The following is a 19,957-nucleotide window of genomic DNA, read 5'->3' on the forward strand; positions in this document are numbered from 1 at the left end:
CGTCCACCTATAGACAGCAGCTCTGCCCACGGCAGTTTCACATGGTTATATTTCCTGCATCATTTAACCAGAGTGTAGAATCTATACATGTGCTCACTTTGTGGCCGAATGCTGGTTTATTTGTGGCTGTAACCTCAGACTCAGGAAATGACTGAAAGGTGGAATCAAATGTTTGTTTCACAGCAACAAGAGTAACACCATCAGAGGACAATGTGTGTAAATACAACACACACTGTAACAGATCTCTATACTGTTCATGTTTAGAATACTTTATTGCACAGTACGCCTGCACAGTAGCTGCCAATAAAAGATTCGCTGTGATGGGGTGAATGTTTCTGGGATACATCATCTATACATTGCTGGCTAGATAACAAGCTAACTGCAGAGTCTCACCAAGGTGTCTAGTGCACAGATGGCACAGATAAGCCTGCTGTCTGTCAACACCGCAGCAGTGTGCCACTGTTTTTAGAACAGCAGTTAATTACTCACTCATGCTCCGTCTACATATTATCCTTCTCTAAAACTTCGCCAGAATTCACCGTAATATCCGGTCAATCAAGGGTGCACACTTGGTGGCTTTACTCATAACTCCATACACATATACTTACACTGCGCACCGCTCACGGGCGCGACGCGGTGTCACGCTGTGACGTCCTGACTATTTCTGTGACTAGAAATATTGTTTGAATGGTTTCTATGTGTGTTTGGGAGGTATAAAATACTTACCTGTGTAAAAGAAGTATGAAGTCAAAATACTCCAGCCCAGTGGGAGGGGCAAGAGGGTTAACAGAGGGTGCTGTGGCTCCTCTGGGAGACTCTGATGATGGTTACAAGGCAGGTAACAGCTCCTGGAGGTAAATGAGCTTGTCATTATTTTGTTGTCAGGGATTCAGGTTTGAGCCAGGGCTTTTGTTTTGTGTTTTGGTTTTGCCTGTGTTATTTCCTGTTTTATTTTGGCATTTCCTGTTTTGTTGTTCACTGACTCTCCTCTCGTTGCAGGCGTCTTGACTTCCCCCTCCTTGTGTTCTCCCTCCTCCTCCCGGTGATTACCTGCTCCTCCCTCATGTGTCCCACCTGTGTCCAATTGTCCACCCTGATCCCTTTGTATTTAGTCTCTGTCCTCCCTGCACTCGGTGCTAGTTCGTCTCGTCGCTTTGGGATTGTGCCTGTGCCTTGCCAGCCTTTACTCCAGTGATCTCCCGGTGACTAAGCCTTGCTTTGGTTTTTCGACTGTATGAACCTGTGCTAAGAACTTCGTTTTTGCCACACTTAGTGTGACCCTTAGTTTGTTGATTTTGGTTTTTTGCCCTGAGGGCGTAAAATAAAAGACGCTTTGCTGTACCTGCTCTGCTCTCTGCATCTGTGTCCGCACTGACACGCAACCCTGACATTTGTGAGTTATTGAAGAACTCAAATTACAACTTTAAGTATTATTATTGTTATTCTGTTATTGTTTTTCCATCACTTTATACTGCACTTTGGAGACTGGTAAAACAAAATGGGAAAAAACACCTATTTCCGAATACACCTGTGATTTTTGAGGAGAGACCCATGATTAGTGATGGTTTTTCGAGGCTTTGTTGAAGCTTTGACACATGATTCAAGAAAAAAGTTCATTACTCGAGGCTTCAATGACACAGTGTTCGAGGAGGACATCTAGTGGTGAACAAACTGAATTGCGGTGTGTGTTATTGGTTCGTGGATTGTTTGGGATTCGAATCGTGTCGTTCGACTACACTACATGGTTTAATAATTTCAGACTGACACAATAAAATACATGAAATTTTCACTTTCACTGCATGAAATTGTTATAAAAAATTACATTTGAAGTGGATAAATAATAATTAGGGCTAATCAAACATCATGATTAATCCAAAACGTGATCAATAACATTTCTTTTACTAAAATGTACACAATGACAAATTGCGATTAACTATATATTGATATAGCTACATTAATACGAATGTCCTATCCCTGAACTCACCCGATCCCACCAAGCGATTCACAACCCGAACCAATCACATGACTCGTATGCCGTTCGAAGCGCTCAACTGCTTCAAACGTCACTGAAGTGGTTCAAACGTCACTAGTCACGTGACCGAAGCAAGCCTCGGCACACTAGAGCTGTGTCCCAATTCAGGGTCTGCATCCTTCGGAGGACGCAGCCTACGCGGTCTCAGGAGGCCGCGTCCTCCTGAGGATCCTCCGGAGGATCCTCAGGAGGCCGCGTCCTCCTGAGGATCCTCCGGAGGATCCTCCACCGTTGGTAAATGGGACGGTCTGGCCTTCAAAGCACTTCCTGATTGTGGCGCGACGTCATAAATTTTGCCCCGGGAAAAACAAAAGCAGCGACAGCGACACAACACGGACTAGACAACAAGCGGGACAACAGTGTGGATTTAGACATTTGGAATTTTTTAATATATTTATTTGTTGTTGGAGGAAGAGGAGAGGCGGCTCCAGCGGCAGCAAAACCGGTGACGGCTCATTTTCTTCAGGCTGGGAGAGCGCAGTGGGGAGGTGACGGTAAGCTGCTGTTTAACCATATTATTGATCATAATTAATATACCAGTTACTGAGCAAACGCTAGATATATAACCAGTAGATAGACAAATATGAATAAATGTAATTTATATTTGATTCAATTGTAAGACTTGATACAGGGTCTGTTTGTAATTTGAATACTTTATATTAAATAGCTACATGTGTAAGAACCCTGCAAATAACCCTGAAAGCACTGCTTTAATGTGTCATTAAGCATCAGGTCTGTCACTGCACCAGAGAATTATGCTGGGTGGAGGAGAGTGGGGCTCCCTGGCAGGACCAGCTGTCTGTCCTGGAGGAGGTGTACTGACCATCATCACCTCTGGAGGGTGAGGATACATATTTTATAGCTTTTCATATTTTAAGCTGCGTTGGAAGCCGCTCTGTTGAAGTTATTATTTTTATTTTTGCCCTTTTTAAAAACATCTTTAGTAACATGGCAGCCGCCGATCGTCAGCTCTGCAAACCCTGATGGACGATGTGGTGGACAGAGGAGACAGGCACCCCCCTCCCCCAGATGATGTCCCACTCACAGCCAGAGGACTCCAAGGTCTTCACCGTGGCATCATCCAGTCCAGCAGCACCAAGGACTCCTGCTCAGCCAAACATTTATATATATGTTCTTTGTGAATAGTATTTTCTGCTGATCTTTATAAATAATAAACTGTACATTTTCATAATGCCCACTGGTAAATAGTTAGAAATGTTCTGTGTCTTTGTAAATATTGTACATAACAGAACAATAAATGATTTACTGTGGTCACTGAGAAGTTGTTCAAAAGTTTACTTCAATTATAAATAGGTGAAAACACATAATGTAACAAGGTGAGAAGAGTTTAAGAACACAGAGACAAGAACGATTTAATATACAATTTAATAAGTAACATTTAAATAACACAGAACATAAAATCACTGCTGTCCAACATCCTCTGTATGAGCTGAGGTCTGTCCGTTCTTTCTCTCTCTCCCCCCTCTCTCTCTCTCCCTCCCTCCCTCTCTCCCCCTCTCTCCTCTCTCTCTCTCTCTCTCTCTCTCTCTCTCTCTCTCTCTCTCCCTCCCTCTCTCTCTCTCTCTCTCTCTCTCTCTCCCTCCCTCTCTCTCTCTCTCTCTCTCTCTCTCTCTCTCTCCAGTCTCATCTCCTCCGTTATCAATTGTCAGGTTTCTTCTGTTTCTCTCTGCTCCTCCTTCAACAAAATGCCAACAGGCAGAATGACCGTTTGATATAATAACGATAATATTGCTCCTCACGTGAACTATACTTTATACTATACTACAGTAAACAACAAGAAACAACATCCAATCAAAGCGTTTAGTTTACAGCGCCTCGTATCAACAGGACGTCATGTTTGTAAATATAAAACTCATTTTTTTTAATGCCGCTGTCACTACTAGCATTTTAAAACTCTCGAACTACTGCTCTTTACTCTTTACTCCTGCCGCTGCCGCTCGCTTGGTCCGTCATTGTACTATTGGACAAAAAGTAGGTCCGCAAAGCATTGTGGGATATTTAAGGCCACGAAGGATGGTAGCGATGCATCCTCCAAATTCAGGCAAAAGGAGGACGCATTTGGAGGACGCATTTGAAGGACCCTTCGACTTTTGGCGAATTGGGACAGCCTTCGCGCAGCTTTGTGGCGTAAGCGGCCTTAAAATGCGCACTGCGAAGGATGCAGACCCTGAAATGAGACACAGCTCATGTGTGTTTGGATGTTCCCTCTGTGCCTGTGCTCTTCTGCAGGTACTCCAGCTTCCTCCCACACTCTAAAGACATGCTTGTCAGGTTTCTTGGTGACTCCAAATGCTCTGTGTGGCACCTCTGGAGGTGCGGCTGACCTCATTCACTGTAACTAGGTGTGGTTAAAAACAAACCAAACCTGAAGCAGTAAACCATCATCCATCTAAGAATGTGGGAGTAGCCTGTTCCACTATAAATAGCTCTGACCTGAAAATAGAACAGAAACACTACAGGCTCTGACTATCATGATGTTACATGACATATTTTCTATAAATCCTAAAATCATGCATCAACACTGCACTGGTTTCTCGTTGATGTGCGATAAGTTTCATCGTTATCTCTACACCACATGTTCCTCGGGACATCGATCACTAGTGCTGGTGTTTCTTCTTCCAACGTGGACAATACTGCAGATAGACTCTGGACCATGAGCCTTGTCCTGCAGGCTGGAGAGCACTGATCTATAAAACTATGATATAAACATCTAGCAACAAACTAAGCAAGGATCCAGCTGTCAACTGTCTGAGTCATTTCTGAGGTGGATCCTCACCTGTAACCATCTGCAACCATGGATGAGACCAGAGTCCACCACTTCTTAGACCTGACACCAGAGAACCAAACAGTGGAGACAGACTGCCAGTCACAGTGCACCCTGTTACAGCAGGTGTCCCTCAAAGGTCCCTCTTAGGTCCTCTGTTACATGTTATCCTAACTGGACAGAGGCAGCTACAGGAGGACACCAACCAGATTCAGACCACAAGTCCACCAACACCTGTCCACCTGGTCTACCTCTACCTGAAGATGGAGGAGGAGCTCAGCGGTCTCTGTTTTGATCACTGCTGTCTTCAGAGAATGTGAACAGCTGCTGGACTGTAGATAAAGGTCTGAGCCAGCTTTACTGAGGAACCTGCTACGACTCATTGTTTCAGCTGGTTGAATCAGCCACCATGGCGCTGACCAGTCAATCAATGCTGCAGACCAGTCAATCTGACCAGTCAATCAATCAGACCCATGGTCTGATCAGCATCAACATAACCACACTACAGGCTCTGTTTAATGGGCTTGATGTATGACACTGAAGATGTGCTGATACTGCAGCTGCTCTGTGGTATTACAGCATGTGACTGTGTGTGTGTTTCCTCTGTCAGCTGCAGCGCAACATTCAAACTCAGATATTTTAAGGAACTAAGGAAGGAAGCTGCTCTGTGGAAAATAAAAACACAAACCAGGAACTTCATCCACAGAGCAGCTTCATGTCAACATTCTTATTTTTAAACATTATAGAATAGAATAGAATAGAATAGTTTGTGGTCACAGACCTCTGCAGGAATGAAGGTGGATCTCTGCTCTGAAAGGAAAAACACCAAGACACATATGAACCAGGCTGTAATAAAATACATTGCATGAGGTGTTGAAACAGTCTGCTGAGAGAAACAGGAAGAACGACCTCATGGTATGCTGCTTCTTTATTACACCGTACTTAATAATACCTAGGTGCAGACATGTCTTTGTTCAGACTGTAGTCTGTAACAGCTCAGTTCACTTCAAACACTTCATCCTTTCATCACATTACATAAGTATGATCACTTTTGCCTGCTGTGGTGGTTTTATAGAGACAAGTGGGCGGAGCTGCTGGATCACAGTGGTGCAGTCACACTGAGCTATGTCACTGTGGGGATTCCTTTGACCGAGTAATTTGAGTAATGTGGGCGGAGTCTCTGGAGTCTGGAGCCTGTATATATATTCACACAGCCTCTGGGTTGTCTCACACGCTGACACTCTGTGGATCTCAATGGGCAGTGAGGACGGTTTTCTCTCTTCTGCTCTGACTCTGATCACTTTTCTACTCATTCTCATCGTCACATGTGTGGAAGGTAAGATCATACTGCTACTCTGTGTCTGCTTATTTTTACACTCTAATGAAATATGATCTTTTTTAGTGCATTAACCTCTAATTATAACTCAGTGTTTTCCACCAGTGGTCTATTTTCTGTGCTATAAGGACATATTCACCTAATCTTGCTGTTTCATTAACCTTCTGCATAAATTAACATGCAAAACTTCCGTTGACGGTCAGTGTGTGCAAGTTGTTAGCTGTTCCTGTCCTAATCCAAACCGTGGTCGGGAACACAGGGGAGAACGGTCTCCAGGGCCGAAGGCGGGGTCCTCCGGGGCTGACTCCCACCCTGACTCAGTTGCCGACAATGAAGGATGGTGGTGGTGCACTAAATAACGGAGGTTGTTGGTTGAAGCGTGACTTATTTGGGCTAGTACTGCACATGGAAACATGGGCGTAAAGGGTCTCAAAGTAGCGGCCATTTGCGGCCCGCGAGCCGATATTTTGTGGCCCCCCACTTGACATCAAAGTTTAGTGTTAGTGCGGCCCGCACATTTTTCTCACACGCACTTATTTACTGAGGCTTGTCCTGTGGATTTTATTTTTATTATTAATTGCCCGTCAGTATTTCTCTGATATTTAGTTTGGGATTTTTTTTGAGGAGTGGCAGCCTCTGTTCTGCTCGGCGTGTTGTTTCTGTCTCTGCATGCAGAGGAGTTCCGCCCCCCGACACACACACACACACACACACAGGCGTGCGCACATATGTGATCGTACTGCACCAGCGGACAGAGAGCGCGCATTGAAAACTGTGCCGAGCGACGCGCTGTCTGTTGGACAGTTCTCAGCAGCCTGGCTGCTAGTATGTTGACCGTGTGTGTTTTCAGGTGCGGCGTGATCTCTGTGCGCATGTAGCAGTGCTCCGTCAGAATATAGTCCCAGAATGGATCAAACTAGGAGACTGCCGCGTGTTAATCAGCATTTCCATTTGTGCTCGCTGTGAATACGCAGGTCACATGAAGTACTTGGAGTTTCTTTCTTTCTTTTTAATCAGGATGCTGGTTGAATGGAACACATGTTCTCAGTAGCTGCCCTCACTGTAAACAACACGCCTGACTCCTGACATGTGTCTGTGTGAGGAGCCAGTGGACAACTTATTTTCATGTTAAAGCAGCTGGACATGTTTTATTTAATTTCTCTTCACAATAGATTTTGTTATTTTAGCCTACATAAATGTCATTGTCTGTACTGTATCTCCAATGGTACAGCAAATCACTCATTGAGGAATATGACATGCAGTTTATTTAGTAAACAATGTTTAGATTTTAGTCTGAGTGAAACTGAGGGGAATTCAGGCCCAGGAAAATCACCTCTTATCAATTCGATCGATAAGGTCATTCAACTAACGATTATTGAATTCATCAATAATTTGCATCCCTATTCTGACCTGTTATTAATAAAGATTGAGACGATTGGACCAGTTGTACTTTTTTGGAATATTTGAAACCCTTTTTTCTAATGCGGCCTTAATGCGGCCCAGCCTCACCCAGACTATACCCCCAGCGGCCCCCCGGGTAAGTTGACTTTGAGACCCCTGGCGTAAACTTACTTTCCTCCGGTGGCCAGCTAACATCCACCTGGTTGCTCTCCGGCTCACTCTCTCCACCCTTCTCCTTGCTCCTGCGGGCTCCTACCCGACCCTACACGACGCGCCTCCGTGCACGTCCACACCATTCACTCTGAGCTGCAATAGACACATTTCACAAGTGCTGCGGGGGCCGCTTCTGCATTTGTTCACGATTCTGATTAAATTACCCTCTGAGTCAGCAAAATACAGGTGTTGAACTCAAACAGCTAAATATTAGGAACGTCCTGATAAGATTTTTTTTACCCCCGGAGTCAATTGACCTTGAGTATCTGCTGATACTGAGCCCCAATATTTTTGTGCTATAAATGTTACTGAAATGAATTGTGCAACATTGTGTGTCTGTGTGTCGACTGCTGCACTGGTAATTCATGCAAACCACATACTCAACAAACCGTACACACTTCATTTCCAACTGGTAACTTTCTCAAAGCTCTATGGAGCCAAATTGGGGTCACAAGTTTTGTTCACTTGATAAGAATAAAATTTATTCAAACACTAAAATTTGATGTTGATTGTTTTTCAGTTAACACACTTTTTTCAATCATAAAATATATCATATATATATCAAAAATATTTAGAATAAATTGTTTATTTTCAGGTTTCATTTCAATAAATATTTTCAGATTTAGCGTTTTATTTTCAGATTCTTTGTTTTCAGATTCAAACTTTTTACAGTTTAACATCTTATTTCTTAAGGTTCAAATCCTTTTTTCAGTTTCACCTATACTCCCAACCCCACCACGCAAAAATGGGGCCAGAACCTCAAAGGTTAAAAAAGGAGAGGCGAAAGTGAAGAAGAGAATTGAACCAGAAAAGTAAAACTGAAGCTGAAAAAAAGATTTGAACCTGGCCCTAAAGGATTCCTTCTTGACTACTGAGAAGGTTTCAAAATGTCCTCCTTCTTTCTCAGCTCAGTATCGGATCATCGGCTCACCTAAGGCCGTTATGGCTGCTCCAGGTGATGATGTCATCCTGACATGTCGCGTGGATCCTGAGTTAAACCTGGCAGAGCAGACAGTGGAGTGGTCAAAGCCCAACCTGCCACCTGACCCCAGAGACCGGCTGAAAGGAGAGGAGTATGTCCATCAGTACAGGGATGCTGGAGAGGTCCTGGACCTGCAGATGGAGGCGTACAGAGGGAGGACCATGCTGTTCAAAGACGGACTCAAACATGGAAACATATCGCTCAAAATCTTCAGCGTCTCAGAGGAAGATGGGGGAAGATACAGATGTTTGATCCCAAAGTTAGGGGGCCAAACGCAGTCATCAATCATTAGCCTGATCATTGGTAGGTCCCGTTAACGTTGCTACAATCTTACAATTTGTCCCTTTAAAATATTGTCTTTATTAATAACTTAAATAATTTCATTGTCCACAGACTCAGCTAAAACCAGGACAACCAAGACACCGCTGGGCCTTATAATTCCTCAGTCCTCTAAAGAGAGCGGTAAACTGCAGGATCGTGGTAAACCGCAGGATCGTGGTAAACTGTCACACTAAAAGTCTTCTGCATGCATGGCTTTTATTGTGAACGAGTCAGAGCAAATGTAAGAATAGAAAAAGTACAATAGAACTAAACTCGTCAAGAGTTGGAGTTCTTACTTTATGACCCCTGTGTCATAAAGTAAGAACCTCCGTCACCAGCCACAGAATCCAAGATGGCGGCTGGATTAATTAAACAGCATCATCATTTCAGCATCAGCTCTCGTCTCTGTGTCTCATTAGATCAGTCCTGTCCAGCATCTGCTCACATGTTGCTGTAGCGTTAGCATGCATAAAGTGTGTTGCTATCAGCTAGCATTGCTAACAAGTGCTCATCAAGGATTTGAACTGGATTTGTGTGTCTGCATTTCAGTCACAGTGCTTCTCCCCTTGGTTTTCCAGATCATCAGAAATGGCTGGTCCCTGTCGTGGTTGTTTCTGTCTTTCTGGTCCTTGGATTTGGTTTATACAAGTTCTATGTGTCTAAAAAGGTGAGTCCAAGTCTTTTCAGTTTTAGCAAACAGCTGATTGAGGGTTTGGCAGACTGAAGACTAGTTCTTGTCTCTTCTCCTTCCAGAAATCTGAGGTTCTTCCGATCTAGATCCAAGTGCTTCAAAGCACATTGGAACACAGACCTGAGTGGCTGAACTTACCCCACCCTGAAGTACTCAAAGGGGGTCTAGCTCCTCCGGCCTCACACAAGGACCTGTAGGCAGGAGTCCGGCAGTCCCTGATGAGTAGGAGCTTTGGAGGTTCTGGACGTGATTCATACCTGCCTGCGGTGTGGTAGTATGTACACAAAGTGTGTACGTTTCAGAGGACAACGACGTTCATGTTGAAGTCAGATGATGAAACTCTGATCAATAAAGGTGTAAACTGTAAACAAGAGCTGAACAAGGTGTCTTAGTAGGACCACATAGGAGAACCCCAGACTAAGGACTGTCTCAGCCTGTCTGTGGACCAGGACTGAGACAGCAGCCTGAAGGAGCTCCTCTGCTGGGTACAGAGGGTGGTGGACAGTGTCCAGGATGGACAGTGTCTTGCTGAGGGTTGTCATGTCATAAGGCTGCTTCCCCCAGCACACCACAGCATACAAGAGGACACTGGAAACGACGGTCTGATGGGACACCTGAAGCAGATTAAAGGACTTACGCCTCCTCAGGACGTTGATTGTCTGTTGTCCAGCATGTGTGTAAATTAAAACTAATGACCTGTAGTGGTTTTTAGAGCCCAGCACACGTTACAGAAATCTTGTTGAAGGGACACAGAGTGTCATGTTCTGCACTTATATTGTGTTAAGTGTTAAGTGTTCAAGTGAAATAATTGTTTTGCCTGATGAAAGCTTGGAATAAATAAATTGTGTGTCCGTCTCTACTGTGACAGCGTAAACACGTAATTTTAACAGAGAAACAACAACACCACCTTCTGGACAAAGTCAGGTACTACAACTTGTTTCAAATAATCATCTTGTAACCTAAAAAACTAATAACAATGTTAAAAACACTACTATAAACTGTTAGTTGATTTCATAGATTTCAACTGTGAAGCTGTAGAAAATGTGTCTTTAATGGATCTTTTATTGTGTGAAATAATCATGTTATATATAACGATGAACAATCCACCCGAAAAATAATGTAAAATCCAATAAATGTATTTTATTGGATTTTCTCATAATAATTAATTAATATTTTAATACAGCAAGATAATGAAGAATTGGAAAAACTGAACATTTGATGTTATTCTGTAGAATATTCTGGACGGTGTTTGTCATTGTTTTGGATTGTTTGCAATAATAATAACACACATTTCAAGCCAGTAAATACATCCATTAATATGTTGCTAAAAGCATTAAAAGCTGCAGAAATATCCCTTTAGAACATATAAAATGTAATTAATTGCAAGTTATTTATGGAAATCATTGATAATTAATTGATAATCCCAACTCCTCCCTAAGTCTTTACCCGCTCCGCCTCCAGTGCACTCACTGGTGTGGCACGCCCTGCTGGTCATTGTATGACACTGCTTGGCAGCAGCCTTAAACAATTTCCCTCTGGGATTATTAAAGTATCTAAAATAAAAAAAAAATTAAAAAAATTTAAAAAAAAAAAAAATTAGCAGAAAGCATTGAGGGATTATTCTGGCATTAAATTGTTGTTGCTGGCCTCTGCTCCGATCACTACAAAGGTTAGTTTCTTGTTGTTGACATGGCAGAATTTATCCATAACACATCTGACACAAGTCTCCACCTTGCCCCAGCTCCCCTTGTTGAATGACTTTACTTGTGGAACAATGTTGGTCAGAGTGAACGTAGACTTTTTGTCATTGTCATTATGTCCATAAGAGCGTGGTAATATATGTCTTTGTTGTAATCTTGGTCGTTTTGATAATCACTTTCAACAGCCTGCTTTGTGTAGGTCTGATGTGGGTCAATATCTTTCATGTTCTTGTCATTTTCCTGGTTCTCAAGCTGTAACAGAGGGAATGTAAAAGCAGATTAAATGAACAAATACTTCCACAAAGAATAACAGAAAACTAAAAACAGCAGCCGTTATTGGTTTGGCAACAGGTGTTAACTTCTGCCACAGTATTAGATATCATTATTAGTTTGTAGGTCCACAGATATGGAAGTCTGCAGATGGAGGGGTGGATGCAGACAAAATTTCTTCAGACACATTAGAGCCATAAGTAATAAACACTGTCCTGAAAAATATGTCACATGCTCTGTATCCATATGACCACAGGAGGGCGCCACATATCATATAAGCCCTGAGGATGGATATTATTTCAGTCAATGTATGAAATGTTTTCAAATGTATTCCAAATAACTGACGGATATTTTAATAAACAGCTGCTGGATAAAACTGAGAGGTGGATGCAGCATTTATGTGTAAAACAAACACACCTGTGGTTCAATCTTCCAGGGTATCTTGTTTTTTTCACCAACACCTCCTGTGTACCTGGAGGCAGAAAACACTGGAATCTTGTTCTTGGTGTCATAAACCGTCACAAAGGTTCTGTTGCTATTTAAAGTCTGGCAGATGACTTTGTATCGGGTCTGGTTCATGATTTTCTTGTCTTCTAAGACTCCTGGGATATGTGGTGGAGTTCCATCAAGGAAAAACTTGGAACAGTTTTTCACTGAAGCCACCACTTCAGATCCAGTGAGACTGATGGACAGAAGCAGGACAGCAGAGAGGAGGAGGAGGAGGAGGCCCTGCACCTTCACTGAGGCCATGGTCCAGATCTGTAACATCAGTTTAGAAGAGAGATCAATCACAGTTTATATGCAATCAGACTTCTTTTTTCTGCATTATTCACTCTGTATTTAAAGTTAGTTTTAGTTTAGTCTAGCTGGCTTTGACGCTGTGAAACAATAGTGTCAGTTGTACCCATCTAAACTACACACACATGCCTGGATAGAGAACCAGTCTATGAGTAATATAAGAGAATGCAGCATATTACAAATTATCTGTATTTCTGGAAGAGAAATACATTTTAAACACAATCCTCCAAACACTTCATTTACTGTATGTACACACTCAATATAAAATACATTCAAAATACATTCCAGTAGAAATCTTATGTTATATTCATCCAGACTGATCACATCATTGTTAAAGAAAATATTAAAAATAGTACACAGAAAAACGATCATGACATCAGGTCGCTGGTAAAACACAGAGAGAGCAGCTCACCGTTCTGCAGGTTCTTACTGAGGGGAAGTCAGTCAGTTCACACAGCAGCACCGACTGAAGCAGGAGGCCAGAGTGGAGCAGAAATAGGCCGAGCACCTCCACAGACACCATTGTCAATGACTTTGTATCATCATCTGATAAGAATTTTTTTTAGTTATATCAGCATTCATGAATGGTCATATGGACATTTGCATGTTACGTTAAGTCACATCACTGACTCGACTCTTTGATGCACTGTGTGAGGGACGTAATGTGAACACTTGTTTATTGTTCTGCATTATTCACACTGTATTCTAAATGATCTTGAGTTTAGTCCAACACTTAGCAAAGCAAAGCTGTTTTCATCATAAGAGAAGCACAGTAGTATTTGTTGACTGGTTGATAAAACATTCAAGGAAACACTGGCTTAATGTTCCAGTGTTGACATTTCTATACTCTTCCCTGTGTGATAGTCTGCCCGAGTACACAACGTGCCAAAAGTACCCAGACGTCCTACAACAGCTGCCTGCTTTTCACTTTCAGCACACATTTTAAACTGTTCCTACTGAAAATGTGCTGTATCTCAGAGAGAAGAAGTGCCAACAATCGTATTCACAACTTGTGAATTATGTGAGCGACTGGATCAATGAAAGTGTGTGCGTGTAGCAGCTCTAACTGAACAACTATGGACGTTTGAACGCAGCCATACTTGGCAATAAGTGGCTGTTCATGCTGTTATCGTCAGATAAAGCAGCTCGTCCGCCTGAGTTAAACATTATTTTACTATCACACTGAACTGTGATAACCAGACAGACTCAATTCAGACTTCCACAGGCAGAGGTCTGTATAATCAGCTGCATTTGAATCAGCTGCTGGCTCTGACACTATGAAACATCTCTGTCAGTTGTTCCCATCTAAACTACACACAGAATGAAAATGAGTTACACACTGTGTGTGATGTGTGAGGAGACAAACTGAACTGTTCTTACAAGTTAATATAAAATACATTTTTATCCAGAGTGACTTTATAATGACGGTCAAACAAACAATATGTTCAAAGAGAAAACCCTGCAGCTATGTGACAGACAGTAGAAGAGGAAGAACTGAAGATGGTACTCAAGTAAAAGTAGAAGTGCTGCATCAACAATCCTACTTAAGTAAAAGTCTTAAGTACTTTTAGATGTAAGTATTCAAAGTAAAAGTACTCACACACTGAATATATATGATTGACTTCCATTGCAAAGGATCTGAACAGGTTAAAATAATCTTCAAATGAAAATGGAGCATGTGTAGTTAATGTACATGTTCAGTCCAGAATCAGAATCAGAATCAGAAATACTTTATTGATCCCCGGGGGGAAATTGTTTTCATTCCAGGTGCTCCATGTATACTCAAAAAAAGACAGAAATACAAATAAGGTAAAGTAGTGAGCGTAAAAACAAAAAATATAAAATAAAAACCTAATAAATTCTAAACATTAATGTACATTCTGGCAAGTGAAGACTAAAGTCATATATAATACAACTTGTACCATGTGCAGTAAAATCTTGTCTGAATAAATCCAATATGGATAAGATTACAAGTACCAAAGTACAATTACTTGACAGAACATGACGTATGTTCATTAAGCTCATCCTCCTGCAGGTTTGGTAACAAGTTGGAGTCTTTAGCTTCACACAGCAGAGCAAACCAGACTCAGCTGCTCCAAACATAAAGCAGAACTTAAACCAAAAGGTCCAACAAAGGTCGAGCTTTATGTAAATATAGTCGAGTTAAAAGGTTCACAACCATCCCAAAACTAAACAACAACCAACTAGAAATGAAGAAGTGAGGAGACGCTCTGGACACCGAGGAGACACTAGAAGCATGAGAGACACATGAGGAATAAACCAGGAGCAGACATGGGGCAGCAACACAGGAGGAGCAAGGAAGACCATTTAAAATGTTTAGCTGCTCTAACAGTACATGCATTATAGAAACATTCAGTGACTTTATTTATGAGTAAATCGGCCTCTAATACAGTGATGTTATTAGTTTTTCTTTATTTAAATACAGAGAGTATGTAGAAGGCAGAACATGACATGAGTCAGGTCTGCTCTTTGCTGTAGAATTTGTGCATAGTGACAACATTTAGAGAGCAGAGAAATAAATACAAACTATGTACAAAGTAATAATAAAAACCAAATAAAGTGTTATTTCCTGCTGCTCGTCCCAGCAGGAAACAGGACGTCTGTCACAGCTGGTCAGACGCTCTCTTTGCTTCAGCTCGAGCTGCAGGACGACAATTGATCACATTATCAACACAGCGACAGTCTGACATCTGGAAATAAAAACTGAAGCACTGCTGCACAGGTTTATTATTTAATTCTGACCGGTTCTCCTACCTCTGGCCCATTTTCTGTGCACAGTCACACAGACTACAGACAACACAACGTAGACGATGATCAGAAGGATGATACAGACCAGCCTGGGCACAGACAACACAGGAGGAGGAGGAGGAGGAAGAGGAGGAGGCTGAGCTGCAAGGAGGACACAAACGCTGTCAGAACAATCATTAAAAATGTAGCTGCTCCCATCTAGTGGAGAAGAGTGGTATAACAAACACAATATCTTTTTATTTTAAGATGTATATTTTAAGCTAGTTTTTTTAAATACAAATTTCCATCATCAGTTCTCTCCCCCATCATCAGCTAATCAGTCATCAGTCTGACAGATACAGACACGTGTAAAGTCCAAGTCTTTTCTTTTAGCTTTATGCTTCTCTCATATTTAAAGGATGACTTCACAGATCGATGGTTTGGACCCACCTCTTCCTCTGATGGACATCCAGCTCTGTGGCGACTCTCCCTGTGTTGGGTGCTCACACGTGTAGAAACCTTCGTCAGACGTGGACACAGATGTAAAGGTCATGGTTCCTGTGGGATAGGTCCCACGGAAGACGCCATTTTTGTAGTATTTGGCAGAGAAGTTGGAGGTTGCTTTGCCGTTTTCATCTTCTCTGTAGTGGCAGGAGAGCGTCACTTCATCGCCTTCTGTCACAGGAAGTGGTGGAGCGGCGATGATCACCGCACCACCTGGAAGAAAAGACAAAAAAACACACCGTGATGGAAAACGGGTCCAAACTCTACGCAAAAGGGCCACAACAGGAGCACTTCCTGTCACCTGCGATGGTGATATTCAGGCTGCTGCTGCAGCACCCTTGCTCAGACTCACACCAGTACACTCCGCTGTCCGCTGGATAGGCGTATTGAACGATGCAGGAGGATCCCTGAGGGATTCCCCACCCGGCACTGCACGGCTCGAAGGTCTGAGAGGAGGTGTTTCTCTTCACTGTCCAGTTCCCAGAAGTCAGTGCTGCCGTTTCGCAGCTCAGAGCGATGTGCTCGTACCAAAAGAAGTGAGACCTGTGTGGGTGGATGTTCAGCGTGGCTGCTGCAGGAAACAGAAGAGGGGAAAAAAAGTCACAATCATGCACGATAAAAGAGAAAGACAAACAATGGTCTGCTGAGAAACCACCACCTCCTCAACGTGACCTTGGCCACATCCTGGTGTTCGTTATAAGACTCACAGCGACACAGTCCGCTGTGCCATCCACTCTGGATTCAACATAACTACGTGGTACTGTGGTTGTGTACTGTGGCTTTTCTGGACCCTCTTCTCTTGTGGTTATGGTTTGATTTTAGAAACAGCTGGTTCAGGTTTGACATTAAAGAACTGGGTCAGCAAAACACATGCACTCACAACATTAAACACACTTTAAAAGGTGGAATGTAAATAGAGAATTGTTGCAGCTTTAGTGCAGACAAAGAGGATTTAGATGAGAACTTTGTGTTTTGTCAACACATAATGCTCAAAAGACACGATCTTCCTACTTGCCTGGAAACATGGACGTCCTAAGTTTTTCTGGTAATTATGAGCAGTTATTTTCCCATCACACTTACATTTAGACATTAAAACTTTGCAGGTTTAGCTAAAGACGGACACACAACGACCTCTCATGAGCCCTGAGCCCTGCTCCAACAGAGCATGTTTGACATGTGCAACATTCATGCGACGACTAAAGAGCACAGATAACACTGGTTATGTTAAAGACCCTTAAATAACCAATGAAGCTTTAAAAGATTAAAAATACAGCTATAAAATGATTCATTGTGAGTTAAATAAACTCTCTGTAAACCTCTGCATCCAGTTTGCAAACTTCAGAAACAACAAACTACCAAAACTAACTTCCTCTTTTTTTTTTTTTTAGACAGAACAACAAGTTTTTAAAAAGTCAAAATGTTCTCACACAGCAGCAGGCAGAGCGATGTGACCTCCATCCTGTCTGTTTGATGCTCTCTCTCTCTCTCTCTCTCCGTCTCATGCTGCTGGTGTTGCTACCTTCACCCACACCCACTTCCTGACTGCACATGAAAACAAACCTTAGTTTAAAGTGTTAAAATGAGAGCTGTGGCTGTGCTGCAGAGGGGAGCTAAATGCTAACCGAGGCCAAAGCACAGATTTCCCCAGATCCCTCGTTAATAAAGCTTCTCTTAGTCTGTTTGGAAATATATTTCATAGCAGCGTTGTATCAGGATTAAAGACCAGGCTGATCTAAAGTAGAGCAGTGCATTTATTATCTGTGCCACCAACTGGAAGCCCTGAACAAAGGAGGTGACTGCACAGGTAAAACACGGGGCAATATCTGGCTCAGATTAGTAATTATGAGAGCCATACAAACACAAATATGGGCTAGAAGAGAATAACAACAACTGTGTGAGACATTGAGGAAGAAAAAATTACTGAGCCCCTGCAGACAGACAATCCCCCCCGCTCATCGCATTGTCCAGCTCCAGGAACCCCACCAGATTCTGGTGTAGCCCAGCAAAGACGGAACCTTTAGGTTAACAGATGCCACACAAGCAAATTCAGCTTCAGTCTGTTGTAGGCAAAAACAGGAAAGAAATGAGTCAGCTCCATTCATTTTACCGTAAAACAAAAATTAATTCTGTTAAACTTCTAATTTAACATGTTCAGGACAGCAAATATAGCTTTTTATTTTATTTCACTGTGTTTTTTCTCTCTGCCTACAACTGTTAGGCAAATGCAGCAAGTTTCCCCCACTGTGGGATCAATAAGTCCTAATCGATCACTCATAACAAACGCTTTATTCCAGTTACTTCTACAAACAGCATAAACATTGGCCATCATCGTCTGTTGAGGAATGAGTGCACCACAGCGACTCAGCAAACTTCGTGAATTAAAATAAACACACACACACACAAATGTCAAAACACCACACATGTCCGTGCTAAACTCTCTTTGACCTAGCTCCACCTAGCTTTAGCATCATGCTACAAACGTAAGTCGCGCTTGACACTGGAGTGACAGAAAGAACATAAAACTCACCAAACCCGTCTCGGTGAGTCTTTCCGCTGCTCCGACAACAGGTTGAAATAATAAATCCTCCATTTGATGAGTTGAATGATGAACTGTGTTGCAAAAATACTGAAGAAAAGTCCGAAATGTGAACGCAAGTCAAGTGGGGCGAAACAACAAACATGCCGCCATTTGCCCATAATGCAATTGACCGACGTTTAAAAACGTGATGACGTAGGCAAATTGACATAAATTACCAATCCGAATTGAGCCTTTTTAACGAGTAATTTTATATTTTGACAACAAAAAACACAACATAACATGTAAAAAATAAAATAATAAAATTCAATTTTAGTGTTTAAATGTGCTGTCACCTCTCTGCCACAACGGGGCGCTGTCTGACGGCGTTTAAACAGCTCACAAGTGGATGAGGAGAGAAAAAAAGGGAACTGAGCGAGTGCACGTCATAAAAAGGACCAAGGACTCAACGGGAGACCTAATTCTGCTTATTTCTGAGAGCAAAGTGGCGATGAAGCTGCTTCTCCTCATCCTCAGCCTGTTGACCGCTGCAGTGAGTAGATACAACTTTTTTATTTGTTTAGCTGTCAGAGACTCAGGGCCTCCTTAAAAACAGGGTCTGATCCTTCTTTTTTTATGTTGGGTTACTGTCTATTTGAATTATTTGTTTATTGTTTGTATTACTTAGTGTGTTTATACATGTTTTTACATAACACACACTCAATGCTTAAGCAATATTCATTAACAATACTCTACACAAAGGTATAAACCATAATAATCAAAATAATCCTACCATGACGTGTTGGATTAAATTCATCTAGATTTTACTTTAAAGCAACAGTTTGAGGTCTTTTCAGGCCTGAATAAGTATCTGGAAAAAGACAAGAGATCTCTGCGGTCTAATAGATCCATACATCAGGCTACACCCTGGACAGGGCTGACAGGAATAAAAAAAATCACTCACATCTTTGGTATGTGGGAGGTAGCCTCACATTATTCTGAAGGTTGAACACTGACAACTGGATCTCTGTTGTAATCGCGAAGTGTGTGTCTGTCAGGACACAGTCTATAAAGTTCCCCCAAGACTTAAAGATGCCGCTGGAAACAGCAGGTCCTCTTAAGCATTTTAATTATATAAAGAGGGTACACCCACCGGCAATAAGGGCTGATGTTAGTTTGTGTGGGTGTGCGCTGTAAAGAGTGTGAGCCATAGTTACTTAAAAAATGATGGCAACAAAGTGACACGTAATATAAGTGAGTAGATTTTAATTGTGTAATAATTGATTGAATGATTATGCTGAACTGCTCAATTAAATGGAAACAAAAAAATTGAGTTGACATTAATTAAAACAATGCTCAAAATGTGTTTTTTTTATTTAGTCGTAGCATGTGAAATCATGAGTTAATACAACTCAAGTATATCTAGTTGGTACAACTAGTCGTGGCAAAAATCAGTTAATTTTGACAATCTCAGCAAATTCAATCAATATTTACTACATGTTTGTGTTTAGATATACTGCATTTCTAAGGTAAATTGGTTAAGTTTGCACTACAGGACTTTAAATCTACCCAATAACATTAATTGTCACTTTGTTGCCATCATTTTTTTGTGTATAATCTACACAAAGATTAAGATTAAGAAACCTTTATTAGTCCCACAA

At 41.9% G+C, this 19,957-nt stretch overlaps 2 protein-coding genes across 2 annotated transcripts; one reads left to right on the plus strand and one right to left on the minus strand.

Annotated features, from left to right (window-relative positions):
* The first annotated feature begins 6,063 nt into the window (after nucleotides 1-6,063).
* On the plus strand, nucleotides 6,064-10,610 carry LOC114435771 (myelin-oligodendrocyte glycoprotein-like). Its single transcript, XM_028405720.1, has 5 exons — nucleotides 6,064-6,153; nucleotides 8,675-9,052; nucleotides 9,143-9,247; nucleotides 9,649-9,737; nucleotides 9,824-10,610. The coding sequence occupies exons 1-5, from the start codon at nucleotides 6,072-6,074 to the stop codon at nucleotides 9,845-9,847; spliced, it is 678 nt and encodes a 225-aa protein (XP_028261521.1). The 5' UTR covers nucleotides 6,064-6,071; the 3' UTR covers nucleotides 9,848-10,610.
* Nucleotides 10,611-14,504: 3,894 nt separating this feature from the next.
* LOC114435760 (uncharacterized) lies at nucleotides 14,505-17,257 on the minus strand. The gene is made up of 5 exons (XM_028405703.1): nucleotides 17,209-17,257; nucleotides 16,083-16,352; nucleotides 15,728-15,994; nucleotides 15,305-15,439; nucleotides 14,505-15,191 (listed from the first exon to the last, which is right to left on the minus strand). Exons 1-5 carry the CDS (start codon nucleotides 17,237-17,239, stop codon nucleotides 15,154-15,156), a joined length of 741 nt encoding a protein of 246 aa, XP_028261504.1. The 5' UTR covers nucleotides 17,240-17,257; the 3' UTR covers nucleotides 14,505-15,153.
* Between the last annotated feature and the right edge of the window lie 2,700 nt (nucleotides 17,258-19,957).

Source organism: Parambassis ranga, chromosome 5 (genome assembly GCF_900634625.1).
Source record: "Parambassis ranga chromosome 5, fParRan2.1, whole genome shotgun sequence".
Taxonomy (NCBI): domain Eukaryota; kingdom Metazoa; phylum Chordata; class Actinopteri; family Ambassidae; genus Parambassis; species Parambassis ranga.